Source organism: Galeopterus variegatus, unplaced genomic scaffold, assembly GCF_000696425.1.
Source record: "Galeopterus variegatus unplaced genomic scaffold, G_variegatus-3.0.2 Scaffold683, whole genome shotgun sequence".
Classification (NCBI taxonomy): domain Eukaryota; kingdom Metazoa; phylum Chordata; class Mammalia; order Dermoptera; family Cynocephalidae; genus Galeopterus; species Galeopterus variegatus.
Genome location: NW_007726794.1, coordinates 464,197 through 480,132, shown reverse-complemented (window position 1 = coordinate 480,132; position 15,936 = coordinate 464,197). Strand labels below are relative to the sequence as shown.

Here is a 15,936-nt window from a genome sequence, read left to right as displayed (position 1 = left end):
TGGGGGGGGGGGTAGGTGGGGCTTTTCCTATTATCTCAATGTGATTTCATTGCCATGAACTCAAATTTGACATAACTACTTAGTTACTACTAATTGTTTCTACTTAGTTACTACTAATAGTAACTACTTAGTAACTGTTCATTGTTCTGTCCCCCCCCATCCCTCCCCCCACCTTTCTGCATAGTTTCTCTTAATTCTCCCAGCCAGTTGGACTTGGAGCCCTCCAGTCCTCTGATTGGCTGTTTATGGCCAGCCTGCCAGTCCTGTTGGATTTCACCTTTTATCCTTCCCCCCCTTTCTTGTTTATTCACACAAAGCTCTCATCGTAATTCAGGCACTTACAGCCTCTAACTAAACTACTACAGTAAATTCCAATTTCACCTTTCTTCTAGCTTTCCCACAACAGTGTATCCTAACTAGCCTCGTTTATGGAAAACTATGTTTATTTTACCGTATTTCTACTCACAGGCTTTCAGTGGTTTCCTAGTTGTTAGAATAAACTCTAAACTCTTTACAATGGCATTCAAAAAAACTCCAGCTATTTCTTGTGACTCCCCCAAATCACTGTACCAGTCTAGTCATTTTTTCTTATACATTTTTTCCTCTAAGTCCCTTTCCTCTGCACTCCACTTAATTGAATATTAACTGTCTAAATACTCTTACAGACCACCTACTTCAGACAGTACTTTCTTCTTCTGAACTCCTAGAACACATGCTCTGTGTTTTTTTATTGAAACACCAGCTGTTTGGAAGATGTTTAGTGTATGTATTGTTCAGGGTGCAGGTTCTACAATCAGACTTAACTAGATACTACATGTGCTTGCTACATTGGACTACTTCACCTCTCTAAATCTCTTTGTGAAATCTGGATGATAGTGCCCATTTCATAGGACCCTTGAAAGCATTAAATGAGATGCTCAGATCCTGGCACAGTAAGTGCTTGATTAATGTCAAGGAGTTTTATTAATTACATATTGACTCATGTTACTAATTATCTTTATATTATATGACTTGTCATTTCAGATAGATTTTAGTCATTTCTCTCCTTTGTATTTCCAGCAGGACTGTCATAATCATTTAATACCTGGTAAATGTTTGTTGATTAATTGGCTTATCTTAAATTAGTAATGAGTAGAAAATTGTTTAAACTAACATTTAATCTTTAGTCATTGTAATCTATTCTATTTTATACTTTAAACATATTAAAGTCTAAAATTGGTCATCTTATTTTAACTACATTAAACATTAGATTTTTTAATGTTAAGGGCAGACTATAAATGAAAATTTGAAAGCTATTTTATACTTTAAACATATTAAAGTCTAAAATTGGTCATCTTATTTTAACTACATTAAAAATTAGATTTTTTAATGTTAAGGGCAGACTATAAATGAAAATTTGAAAACTCCTAAGACCACAGTGGTGCATTGGACTTGTCGAGGGAGAGAGCATACCAAGGGTTGCTGGAGGAGGTGAGGGGAGGGAGATGAGAGAGTAATTGGGTGGGGGACACGGGGAAAAATTGCAATTTGTGGTAATGGGCATGCTGATAATATTGATCTGACCATCACATCTTGGGCACAGGTGGTGATGGTCAGTTTTGTACCCCATGAAGATGCATAATCTATTAAAAACAAAAAACAAAAAAACTCTTTTCTAGTCCTGAACCTTAAATCACAAACAAAACTTTAAAAGTAAGAGAAGGAGGTGCTTGCTTTGCTGGCTTTTTAGGCCAGTAATGAGGCTCTTTTTTTCTTCATGTAGCACTGAATTTATGTACAAAAAAGCTGTGGGTTCAAATTATGGTTCCGGTTTTAGAGAGAAATGAAACATTTGAACAGTGTAAGAAAGAATTGTTCAACATTTAAAATTTGCTTGACAGTAACTATTTTTCAAAAATAATTTGATCAGTGTTCTTTCTGATTTTAGGGCCTATCAAGAAAGAAGATTTCTTTCACAGCTCATCCAGAAGTTTATCTCTGTGCTAAAATCAATCCCACTTTCTGGTAACTATATTCTCTTACTCATTGCATTTGTGAAGTTATCATGTAGATGCCCCTCTGGTATTTGCTCGTCTCTTGTCTAGAAAGTACTCTTGGAATGATTTAAATTGTAATGACAAAGTATATGTCCTCTCTTTTTAATTATTTTACTAGTCTGAGTGTAGGACTGCCTTGAAGATTTTAAAGGCATGGTTATTGAAATGTTTATTTTTTTAGCAAATATTTTTTTTATTTAAGTACTAGATCCATCTCCTATATGAGGTGCTGGGATTCAACAGTGAACAAGACAATCACAGACTTTATCTGTCTTATATTTGCAATATGGTGCTGAATACTATCTCCAAATGACATCAAATACTGTTTGGAGGGGAAGAGGAGAATTAGTTTTGAGATGTGAGCTACACAACTAAATGGAAAGGATTTCTATGCATCATGGCCCCCATTTATTGATGAAAAAATATAAATATATACTATATTAAAATTTACTATAAGTACACCACACACACACACTCACACACATACACAGGTGTGTTATGTAACTGTGTACCAAGAGGGGTTAATTAAATTACACTGGATTTGCAAGATCTTTATAAGCATTTAATGAATGCAGATGAAATATTACTTACTTAATGAAGGTATATATGCTGTGTAAGATGTCACAATTTCATTTTATTTGTTAAGTGGAACATAATCTAAGGACAGCTTTATAGGTATACCATATTTATGTTTTTGCATCAGAGATTGTAGCTTTGTTTAAAATATAACAAAATCACATACACTTTTTACTTTATAGGGTAATAAAAACAATTCAGTTAGGAATAGATACTAATGGTATAAATCAACTGTACCTGATTTGGGACATGATACTACTACCAGTATCAGTATAAAGAAAAAATTGTCACTTGCTTATAATCTAAGTCTTAATCTATACTTAATATTAGTATATATAAATCTTAGTGTTAAATGCTTTAAAAATTGATGTCAGTAAGTATGGAGTGTTTATCTAGGGTCATCTAGGTTTAAAAAACAAGTAACCAACAAGAACGTGGGTCCTGCAGCAATTTTAACAGCCTATAACCACTTGCTGTTGCCACTGTTGTCTATGTGTGGTCAAAAAACAAAATTTCTTCATCTTGAGCTTTAATCAAAATTTGTCAACTTGTTGACAAAGGAACCAACAAGATAAAGAAAATAGTGTGCCAGTTCAGAGAGATTATGAAGATGGATGGATTATTTAGTTCAGAAATAGAAAGTGAATTTTTAAAAGATTTTAGGGATTGTAGTTTCATTTAATAGGTAATAAAAACACGCTTATGTCAGTTGTTGGAAATCTTTGTAAAATGGTCTAAGACATCAGGACTGCTGTCAGAAGAAGGAAAAGAACTACAGTATACCTAAGATACAAATGATAAGGATATATTCATGTCTGAAATTGGAAAAACAAGATTTCTGCACTGAACAGTATACCCAGTAGGGCCAGCTAACATTAAAAACATTCATCTTTGTCCACTAGAGAACAGAACTTGAGCACCAGGCATTGTTTTCTAATTTTAAATAGGCCATTTCCAGTAATTTTCTGAAGCTTTAAATAAAGATGCAGAATACATCGTTTGCTTACTTTTAAAATTTTGGACAAAAATATTTTTCTTGGACAGTTGCAAGACCAAGTGATAGCAACAGAGGGCTGGTTTGAATGAACTTAGTTTAAAAATTGCTCCTTTAAATTCTTTAAACAGCTATATGACCTAGACTACGTCTCAGAAAACCCAGTTTCTGTTTCTAACCAGCTATTATCTAGTTGTATACCTTTATCAGGTTATTTTCTCTGGTACTCAGCTTCTCACCCAGAAAATGAAAATCTAGAATAGGTGTTCTCTAAGGTCTTTTTCAGTTATTAAATTCTATGGTGCTGTTATTTCAGATTCTGGATTATAGACATATGTTAACTGGAAAAGTTCCAGTAATATTTCCATATATATTAGTAACAACAGTATTCACATTTCTTTCTTTACTTGAAGCCTTCCATTTTCCTGTATACTACAAATAAGTTAAATATGTGGATTTTGTTTAAGTATCTGTAGGGTGCCTTCTGCTGGTCTGGCACTGGGTTATTTGCTGCTGGGAGTCCTTAAACTAGGCAGTAACAGGGACCCTAAAATTATCTCTATTTAATTGAAAGTCTTGGCGGGATGGTTTTAGCTAGTAAAATGGTAGACTATTTTTTGGTATTAGGAAAAAGCTTGTACTCTGAAAGAGTTTCATGTCACAGGGTTGTAATTATTTAAAAACAAAAATAAATATTTTTAAAAATAGTACATTATGTTCAAGTGTAGCATAAAATAAGATAGTGGTTTAAATAATATTTTATTGCTCTACGTGTCATTATGTATTACTTTTGACACAAAAGTAAATGCCATACAGTGGAAAAAAGTAATAAAAGTTACCCCTCTAACTAGTTTTCTGTGTGTTTTAAAGATAGATGTATATATGTATCTCATATGTACATCTGTATGTATCCATATATAAATATACATGTGTAAATGTGTGTATATACATATATGAGTATATGTATGTGCTTATTCAGATGAGAGAACTTTTAGAAGTTTAGTATGTGAAGATAATAGGAAAGTGGAGCAAAAATTGATATAACACTGCTTTCCAGTTTTTTTATCTCCAAGTTTTTTCAAAATCTAATCATTAAGAACAGATTTCTAAAATTAACACTTTAAAAATATCTTTGCAAACCTGATTTTTAAAATGCATTTCTGACCCAAGCTAGGTTTTTCATTTTCTCATATTTGTAGAGCTAAATATCAGGGTAAGACCTGCCTCTTTAAAAATATATGTGATGGGCCGGCCCGGTGGCGCACTCGGTAGAGTGTGGTGCTTGGGAGTGCGGCGGCGCTCCCGCCGAGGGTTTGGATCCCATATAGAGACCGGTCCACTCACTGGTTGAGCGCGGTGCGGGTGTGACACCAAGGGTTGCGATCCCGTTGCCAGTCGCGGTACGGGCGCGACACCGAGGGTTGCGATCCCGTTACCGGTCATGAAAAAAGACAAAAAGGAAAAAAAAAAAATATATATATATATATATATATATATATGTGAGATACTTTCTCTGAATTATAGTCTAGTTCTGATAAATAAGAGACAAGTGGCTTTGTTTAAATTATTAAATAACTGCCAATTTTAAGAAATAGCACGCAAAATGGCCTAGTAAAATTCTAACATGTTTTCACTCTTATGTCTAGAACCTGTTACTATGGACAAAGTTCATTACTGTGAAAGATTCATTGAACTTATTATTGATCTAGAGGTAAGAAATATACAGTGACTCTGTTATATAATCGTTAAGAGTCTAAGATTAAACATATGACCATATGTGAAATATTTCTTTGTCACCTGACCTTAGTTTGTATCTTTTTCAAGGTGTCACATGAGGAGGAAGTCAGTCACAAATAATTGGCCCTTGAGGTTTTCAGATGACCGTCCCATCTAGCATGGGCTGCTTATAGAAAAAAACATTATTTAGTTAGTTATTAAACATAAGTCCAGCAATGGCAACTTATTTTCTGTCATATTTTAATACCCCTTCATATAGAGTTTTATAGTGGCTGAAATCATGGGTTTATGACCATCTCTTTAAATAACAGCACTTTTCTAAATGTGCCTAATATTGATGAAGAAAGATATAGCTACTGTTAATTTTTTTAAAAATTAAGATTCTTAAAAAAAGAGTTCATGCTGTTAGGTACAGGATTTTGATAGCAAGTTCAGTACAGAGTTCAGATTGAATCCATTTCCTTTCCTTTCTCTTTTTACCATGAGAGATTGAAAGAAAATCTGCTCTTTATCTGGAGAAGTAGGTTGGTTTCTTGAAATGAGTATGAGAGAATTTGACCAATAGTCATTCATGAGATCTTCATTCAAATTCTAGCTCTGCCAGTAAACTAATTTATAACAGCTAGGGATCTCAATAACCTCATTTATAAAATGAGGGTATTTTATTAGATTAGTAGTATTCAAACTCTCCGAGTTTCTTAGCATTGTCTTTCCGACTGTCATAGGAGAATGAAGGAAGGAGTTTCCACTTAGCAGCTGTCATAGCAGCTCCACTTTTTAACTTACTATACATATTGGGATCACATGTGGGATTTTGTTTGAGAACTACTGGCCGAGATGATATATGAGATATCTTCTAGAACTAGATTTTATTTTCAGTTTTATATTAAAAGTTCTACTATCATTATTATTGTTTTTAAAGCTAGAAACATTGCCACCGAATTTATTTATAGCAAGAATCAGACTCCTTGCTTTGTGTACAGTTTGTCTTTTGGGAGGCTAGAGGGTACTTCGTATATGAGTAACACTTCTGAGTTAAATATCAGTGTACTTCACCTCTAGCTGTGGAGAATACACACAAACTTATTGCTTTGATGTTTGTTTTTCCTAGGCTCTACTCCCCACAAGGCGCTGGTTTAATACCATCTTGGATGACTCCCACCTTTTGGTTCACTGTTACCTTTCCAATCTTGTTCATAGGGAAGAGGATGGTCATCTTTTTTCCCAGGTGAGCACTGATGATCTGAACATACTTTTACTGTTTTAATTTCTAAGTTGATCTTTTCCTTACCTTACAAGCGGGAGTACCAGGGTGTGGCACAAAGTAAGTTTTTGCAAGTATTGAATTGAATGATGTAGATTTCTTTTTTTGTTTGTTTTTTGGGGTTTTCTTTCTTTTTTTTTTCTGGTGGCTGGCTGATACAGGGATCCATACCTGTGACCTTGGCGCTGTAAGGCTGTGCTCTAACCAATTGACCTAACTGGTCAGCCCTAGATTTCTAATTAGTCATTTTAAAGTCAAGTCAAGTCTTATTATATAAAATGAATGCCTGCTTGTATAGGTGGCCTCTAGTAATAGAATATTATAATCTTTTGTTAATTATAGGTGGTTTTATTACTGTACTAAATTATGATGTTGGGGATGTAGTCCCAAATGTTCACATATTTTGATTTTTTTTTTTTTTTTTCCTTTTTGTCTTTTTTTTACTGACCGGTAACGGGATCGCAACCCTCGGTGTCGCGCCCATACCGGGGACCGGCAACGGGATCGCAACCCTCGGTGTTGCACCCGCACCGCGCTCAGCCAGTGAGCGGGAACCCGTCTCCACATGGGATCCAAACCCTCGGCAGGAGCGCCGCCGCACTCCCAAGCAGCGCACTCTCCAGTGCGCTACCGGGCCGGCCCAACACATATTTTGATTTTATGTCAGTAACCACTGTTGAATTTAGTAGATGATGAGCACTAATTTCTAATGAGCTGTGTCCCAATACCATGGCTCTGTCTTTCCTTAAGATGACTGTGATAGGCATTTGATAGCATGGGAGTATGTATGCCCTTAGTCTGCTACCTTGGGTAGGAAGGCAAATGCACTTAAATTTGTTGCCTTGGGTAGGAAGTCTAAGTATTAGTATTTCACATTCCTGTAATGTCATGCAAAAGAAAACATCTTCTTCAGAGCAAACTTCTCATGCTTGTCTTTCAGTGAGATCATAATTAGAGATACAGTTTTTGTGTGTGTTTACATATTCCCTTTATTCTTTTATCTCTTATCTCATTTTCTTTTTAATTTTCTATCTGGTGATTTGCCACATATATTAAAACATATTAAAGTCTTTATATCTGATCTCCCATAGATTAGAACCAAAAATAATAAAGATTTGGGGCGAATGCAGCCAGCAGGCTCTTGATGCTGCTGCCACAGAGGGGAAAGCAGGACCGCATTACAGCAGGAACTAAGCCATAGAGAAGGCTTGATGGCCATGGAGACTGCTTAGAGGAATGAATGACTCAGCTTTTCCCACTTCACTGTTTTTCCCTAATAGAAGCAGCACATAAAAAAGTATTTCCAATTATGAAATTTAAAACCCTCTTTGAAAATTCTGCATATGTGTAATAAGTAACAGACCTCAGGAGTTCCCTCTAGTGGTGTAGTTTTATAAATTTGCAGTGAGGTAGGTAGATACGTGAAGCAGCACATAAAAAAGTATTTCCAATTATGAAATTTAAAACCCTCTTTGAAAATTCTGCGTATGTGTAATAAGTAACAGACCTCAGGAGTTCCCTCTAGTGGTGTAGTTTTATAAATTTGCAGTGAGGTAGGTAGATACGTTTTTTTTTTTTTATTTTCCCTCATTGAAATGCTGGCATTCCTTTGATAATCTCCTTAATTAAGTCTCTTAAATATTGGGATTGCACTTTAAATATTTCTCTCCAGAAGTAGACCATGTACATGAAATAGACTTAACAATTTATTCATAAGACACATACTTTATTTTCACATATGTAAAACATGTTTCAATATGTTCTAAAATGTATTTTGTAATGTTTACATTTCAAAGTTTTTCAGCACCTCTGAGAACTTTTATTATTTTTAATAAACAGTGTTAGGCTTTCTTGCTCTTATGTTCATACAGTTTATTAATTTAAATTTATTCTTTCAGCTTTTGGACATGCTTAAGTTCTATACTGGTTTTGAAATTAATGACCAGACTGGAAATGCTCTGACAGAGAATGAGATGACCACAATTCACTATGATAGAATTACTTCTCTTCAGGTAATTGAAATGTGTTATACCCTCTACTTATGCTGTGTAAGGTTGGGTCATATTATGATTTAGGTTTTATATAGGTACGGATAGAAAAAGGCATTAATTTAATAGTGTTTTCATCTTTAACTTTTTTAATGTTTCCAATTCTGATGAATTCATGGGAAAAAAATAGTTTTCTTTGATAGTCTGTCTAAATCCTGTGAACCAATGTACTGATGTTTGATACTCAGAAATATTAGTTATGGGCCAGTTTGGTACATATAAATACTGGCTATTCTGTCAGTTCTATTTTATGAGAGTGTATTTCAACATATGGCAAGGTATGTCTAAGCATTTTGTACATTTTAAAGATAAGCACCTGATAATGGGACTGAAATTTACTAATGTCTATATAGCTCAGATATTCCAAAAAACTACTGTAAGTACCTTTGTTTTCGATTACTAATCTACTCTTGCTCTTGAGCTCCATTTCCTCTGACGACAGAAGGAAGCTTTTGTTAAAGTAATTCAGTTTTTTCTGTTTTGAAGAGTCTTTTTTGGGGGGTAAAGACTCCGTTGAATTTAGGTTCAAACTCTTTTGTAATAAATTCTGCTATCTCTTAAGGAGTCTCTATCTCCCTCTTCTTTCCCTTTAAAATGGCGTCTGGGTACATGGAGACACCGAGATAGCCTCATTGTTTTGGAAGAGGAGTGAGTTCAGATGTGTTTTCTTGCTTTTCTCAGAGCATTAATGTTTTTGTCCTTCTGCCCCTGCCCTTGAAGTAACCACAGCTGGTGTGGCATGTACTCTGTTCTGTTGGCACAGGCAAGGTATGATGATTGCTTCCAAGGAACTTGGCTGTTTTCATGTTGAGGAGGCCTCAACTTCGTTCTTTTTTTTTTTGTCCTTTTTTTGTGACCGGTAAGGGGATCGTGACCCTTGGTGCGGTGTCGTCCACACCGCGCTCAGCCAGTGAGCGCACTGGCCATCCTTATATAGGATCCGAACCCGCGGCAGGAGCGCTGCTGCACTCCCAAGCGCTGCACTCTCCCTAGTGCGCCACGGGGCCAGCCCCTCAACTTTGTTCTTGATAGTGCTAGTGTTCTCCTGAGAATTGACTAATTCATTTGCTGGCTTAGGTGACTAACTCTCAGGCTTGGGTTGCAGAGTCATTTTGCCATTGTGTGCAGTAATCTCATGGTAAGCTCACCCATAGCTTCAGTGACCTTCAGTGTCATCTACAATGGAGTACATGAAAACTGCATCTTTTCTGTGCCATGTGGGCAGCAAGGAAGACTAGGAATATTATCTCAGATACTCTTATCAAATCACCATAGTGTTGCTATTTCTGTTTTCTTGCCACTTACCCCTTGTTGGTTGCAAGTGTTACTCTGTGAAGTCCTCTCTTCCCAGGTCAAACAAAAGCAGAGCACAAGCATACTGTGGTTTTGGCCTCTCCTGCAAGTTCTCTCTCCAGTGGGAATTTCCCTTGGGATTTTTCTTTTAGTCTTGTTAGGCCAGTTCTTTAATAAATTGTTTTTTCTCCTCTCCTGTCAATGAAGCTACTAGCCTTCACAAATTTTCATACATATTCAAAATCTAATTTTAGAAATTAAAAACTGAAACACTGACTCTTCCTTTTTACATTCCTGCTAGAACAAGCCCAGTTTTTTTCCCCATTGTATTGCATGCTTCTGGCTGAATATGGCAGAGGTGACATATGAGAAGCATGTAAGAAAGAGAAGTACATTAATATTTTAAAAAATATATTATTTCCATTATATAGCTTATGAATTGTAGATGGTTGTATTAACATGTACATATTAATTATTAGTATTTTTTGCTATTCTTTTGTAGAGAGCTGCTTTTGCACATTTTCCTGAACTCTATGATTTTGCCCTCTCAAATGTGGCAGAAGTAGATACTCGGGAATCCTTGGTCAAATTTTTTGGACCTCTTAGGTAAGACGACATGAAAGGAAAACTGTGTATTCTCTTTTGGTATCATGCATCCTGAATTTTACTTTTCTTTATTGCTTTTAATCATTTTTGCACTACTTTAGATACTATTAGTTGTTATTTCATTCTGTACTGACATCTAGATCTACTGCTTCTAGCAGTTTGGTATGTTTGAGTCACTTAAGTATAATTATCCATCATTTTTTCTTTTTTGGAGGGGATAAATTTATATTTTTCAGGACATATAATTTTCCTATGTCTTAAATTTTTCTTAGAATAACATAAAGCTGGTTAATCCCATTGGTCATAACAACATAGAACAAACCAATGAAGGTTTTATCATATGTGATATTAGGAGTATGACTTAGGGAAATTACTGCTTAAATTATAAGTTTTTGTTTAAAATTTATAAAATTAGTGAAATTCTCTGGCACTTAGCTATCTGCTAATGCAGTTTTTTGAAAATAATAATAGCAACATACATTTATTTACTATTTGATAGACACTCTAAGTTTGTAAATAATTCTCGAAACATTCCTGTTAGGAGTAGGTACCCTTTTACATATAATGTAACTGAGGCATAGTATAGCTAAGTAATTTGCCTACATTACACAGCAAGTAAGTGGCACAGATGAGATTTGAACCTAGGTAGTCTGATTTATGAGCCCTGACTTTTAACCACTATGCTCTGTTATCTCCCCATTGTCCTTAACTCTTGGGAGAAATTGTTTCGTTCATTGACTATTTAAAAATGAAACAAACTGAGGTTGGTTTGGTTGTTTGTTTTCCTATGAGGATTTAATAATTTTTATTTTAATACATAGATCTATTTCATTCTTTTAAATAACTGCAAAAGGTTTTATTAAACAGGACTGCCATACTCTTTTTTAATTACTCTATTGATGATCCTTAATTTTTTAAATTTTTGGCTATTACAAACTATTCTACAACGAGCATACTTTTTACTTTTATGTAAAAATGTTTGGTACTGATTCCCAGAAGCAGAAAGGCTCAGAAAGGAATGTGTTTAAAATTTATTATATACTGCTAAATTTCCTTTAGAAAATACTGTACCAGTTTACATTTACACTAACAGTGCATGAGGATTGATTTCTCTCTCTACCAACACTAGGTAGATTAGTCTTTAATTTTCGCCAGTACAAGAACAAAAAAACCCTCATTGTTTTACTTCACGTTTCCCTGATTATATTGGGGAAATTAAGTATCTTTCTATTTTTCTTGGCCAATTGCATTTCTTCCGTAATTTTCTTTTTATTATCCATTGTTATTTTGTATTCCATTACTTGTCATCTTATTGATTTTATTTTTAAGGAATATTTATATATCCTGCATACTATTCTTTGTCTAGTTTGTGTTGCACATATTTTCTCTCAGTTTGACTTTTTTTATAGTATCTTTTGTCATTAGAGATGTCTTACATTTTTAATCACATCTGTCAATTTTCTTTTTAATGACAATATTAAATGCTTTATGTAGTAGGCCTTCTTTACCATGGGTTAGAAAATATCATTTTGGGGGCCGGCCCGGTGGCGCACTGGATAGTGCGCCACTTGGGAAGCGCGGCGGCGCTCCCGCCCGAGGGTTTGGATCCCACATACAGACCGGTTCCCGCTCACTGGCTGAGCGAGGCCCTGGAGCAACGCCGAGGGTTGCGATCCCGTTGCCGGTCCCCGGTCCGGTACGGGGCAACACTGAGGATTGCGATCCGTTGCCGGACACGGAAAAAGACAAAAAAAAAAAAGAAAATATCATTTTGTATTTTTAAAACACTTTTATAGACTTTTTACATTTAATATAGTTGCATAATCCATCTGGAGAATTTATTTTTGCCTACAGAACTCCTTTCCACTCTTAGAAATTATTGAGGATGACAAAGAACATTTGTTTATGTGGATTATAACATATTTATTATATTAGAAATAAAAACTGGATTTTAAATACTTATTTATTCATTAAAAATATCATTTAAAATATATTATATGTTAGCATACATATTATTAATGAAAATGTATTCTCCAAAATGAAAAAAAATACATAGTGAGAAGAGTGGTGTTGTTTTACATTTTTGCCAATCTCTTTAATGTCTGGTTTAATTGAAGATAGATTTGCAGATAAGCTTCTGTATTCATGTTATTCTGAGATGTTGTTTTGGTTGAATTAAATGAAGAAAGCCTTATACAGAGGGAAGCATATTTTGATAGCTTTTTCAAATTATGGGTGGATATTCTTTGATACTTAACAAGTGGTAGTTTGTTTAAAACATTAGGTTCAGAATGGAATCTGAAACCATATCAAAGAAGTCTGTGCAATTAAAATGATAGGTTCAGAATGGAATCTGAAACCATATCAAAGAAGTCTGTGCAATTAAAATGAATTAATTTGAAAAAAATATGACTTGATCATGGATGGAAGGACTGTTATGGTATGAATCCTTCCTAAATTGATCTATAGACAAAATTTAATTACAGTCAATATCCCAGCAGGATATTTTATAGAAATTGACAGACTTATTCTAAAAATAATATGAAAAGGCAAAGGAGCTAGAATAGCCAAGACCATTTTGGAAAAGAACAAAGTTGGAAGATTTCTATCACCTAACTTTGAGACTTACTATAAAGCTACAGTAATCAAGACATTATGGTATTGAAGAAAGGATAGAAGTGTAGCTCAATGGAGTAGAATAGGAAGTCTAGAAATAGATCAAACGTATATGGTTAGTTGATTTTTTCACTAATGCGCCAAGGCAACTCAATGGAGTAAGGACAATCTTTTCAATAATGGTGCTGGGACAATTAGACGTCTATCCATACGCAAAGTATGAAGTTTGACCCATACTTCACATCATATACACAGATTAACTCAAAATGAATCATAGACCTAAATGTCAAACCAGAACTTATAGGAAATTATAGAAGAAAATATTTCATTGTGGTCTGTGCAAAGATTTCTATAGATACCAAAGCACAATCCAAAATGGAAAAAAAATTGAGAAATTGGAGTTTGTCAAAATTGAAAAACTTGTGCTCTTTGAAAAACATTGTTAAGAGAATGAAAAATTAAGCCACAAACTGTGAGAAAATATTGGCTAAACAATATGTCTGATGAAGGACTGGTACCCAGAAGTCTTAGAACGAAATAGTAAGAAAACAGCTTAATTAACAAATGTGAAAAGATTTGAACAGACACTTCACCAAAGAAGATAGATGTCAATAAGCCCATGGAAAGATGCTTAATATCTTTAGTTATGAGTGAAATGCAAATTTAAATCATAACAAGATACTTCTACGAACCTGTTAGAATTATTTTTTAAAAAAACAGACAGACAATATTGACTCTTGGCAAGGATGTGGAGCAATTGGAACTCTCATACATGGCCAGTGGGAATTCAAAATGGAATAGTCACTTTAGAAAAAAATGGGTTTCTTGTAAAGTTAAACACGCACTTACTATATGATTTAGCATTCCCAAGAGAAATGAAATAGATATACATATACCTAAGAGAAATGAAAACTTTTGTTTGCACAAAAATCTGTACAAAAATGTATATAGTGGTTGTATTCATAGTTGTCAAAAACTGGATAATGCAAATATCCTTCAACTGGTGAATGAATAAACACACTGTAATACATGCATATAATGGAATATTATTCAGCAATATAAAGGAACCACGTACGGATACACACTACAGTGTGGGTGAATCTCAAATGCATTGTGCTAAGTAAAAGCAAACGGTGTCCAAAGGCTACCTAATTTATGATTTCATTTATTTGACCTTCTGGAAAAGGCAAAATGATAGCAACTGAAAACAGATAAGTGGTTGCCAGGAGCTGGGATGGAGAGCAGGTTTGATACAAAGTAGCATGAGAAATTCTTTTGGGGTGATGAAACTGCCCTAACTAGTGGGAAGCTGTCTAATGGTTGTGAATCCAAGTTTTCCAAAATTCTAGTTTTTTTCTTGGAAGTTGAAATTTTATCATTGGTAACAAATACTGATTATTATTTTCCTAAGGTACAGGCTTCTTTCATTCAAATTTGAAAAAAATTTTGTCATTTATCCAAGACCGAATAAGCATAGTTTGTTGGTCATTCTCTCAAGTAAAACTTGTGTGCAAAATGTGTATTTCCCATTTTGTCACACATAATTTTTTAAAAATGTGTACTCAAGAGTCCAAATTGAATAGCATTAATAACTTTTTGCTGCTTCATCAAGGACATTCTTAGATGAAACTGGCTTTTCTAAAAAAAAAAACTACATGTGGAAATGAGGAATACTGTGATTTATATTACAGATTGGTGCCACTGTCTCGATCCATACCAGCAGTTTTACCCGCCATTGCTTTTTTCACTGGCAGTGTAGATGTAAAAACAGTGAAATAAATAATATCTTATTATTAATATTAAAAAAGTGTTTTCAGTGGTATCTCTGAAAAGGATTAAAGGTTTAGTTTTTATTGCTGGTTTTTGATATTTGCTGCTCATGTTGTACAATTATATTTACTTTTTAAGCTATGTCATGGGATGATATTTACTTTTTAAGCCGTCTGTAGAAATACATGTTTCAAAAGTAAACTAAGTTGCTATGAATAAAATTGTTCTAAATATTATTTATTCTGCAGTTCGAACACGCTCCACCAGGTGGCATCATACCTCTGTTTGTTGCCAACCCTTCCTAAAAACGAAGACACAACTTTTGATAAAGAATTTCTTCTAGAATTGCTGGTAAATATTAATGTTCTCTGAATTTTGCGTGTGGTTTTCCCTACTTTTCTGAATCATTCCTAAAGGCGTAAGTTGCTATAGATTTCTTCTGGGCTAAAGATTAGGTAGATACTTCCTGGTTTGGGAATTATATTACCGTTTGATTTTGTCAGATTTATTTTCTTATCTCTTGAATTTATTTACTCAAATATTGAATCTCTTAAAACTTCTTTATGGCATGAATTCATTCCATTAGCAAGCATTTATGAGTAGCTTCTGTGTTAGATAGTGGATTCAGACATTGGGAATACATAGGTAGCTGACACCATTCCTGTCTTTAAGGAGGTCACCATTTATACACACACACACACACAATACATATGAATAAACATATTTATATATGTTTATTTTAGAAGTGATCATTTATGATTTGATCATCACACATTGTATGTGGGTATTGATATTCAGCTGTATACCCCACCAATATGTATAATCAATTATGGTTCAATTAAAAAAAAACTTAATCACCAACACGAAAGTATTAAGGTGGGGCTTTTAGGAGGAGATTATGTCTTGAGGGCAGAAACATTATGAATGGGATTAGCAAGTTTATAAAAGGGCTACAGGAGTTAACTATCATCCCCTTTTGTGCCACTGCCTTTCCTC

The 15,936-nt window shown here is 34.4% G+C and overlaps 1 protein-coding gene across 1 annotated transcript in view; it reads left to right on the top strand.

Moving 5' to 3' along the window:
• AQR (aquarius intron-binding spliceosomal factor) overlaps positions 1-15,936 on the top strand; it is a 108,096-nt gene that overhangs the window by 26,272 nt on the left and 65,888 nt on the right. Inside the window, exons 9-14 of the mRNA XM_008571346.1 lie at positions 1,928-2,004; positions 5,253-5,317; positions 6,455-6,571; positions 8,506-8,619; positions 10,451-10,554; positions 15,189-15,291. Coding sequence (XP_008569568.1) covers positions 1,928-2,004; positions 5,253-5,317; positions 6,455-6,571; positions 8,506-8,619; positions 10,451-10,554; positions 15,189-15,291 — 580 coding nt within the window. The remainder of the gene's footprint in view (positions 1-1,927; positions 2,005-5,252; positions 5,318-6,454; positions 6,572-8,505; positions 8,620-10,450; positions 10,555-15,188; positions 15,292-15,936) is intronic.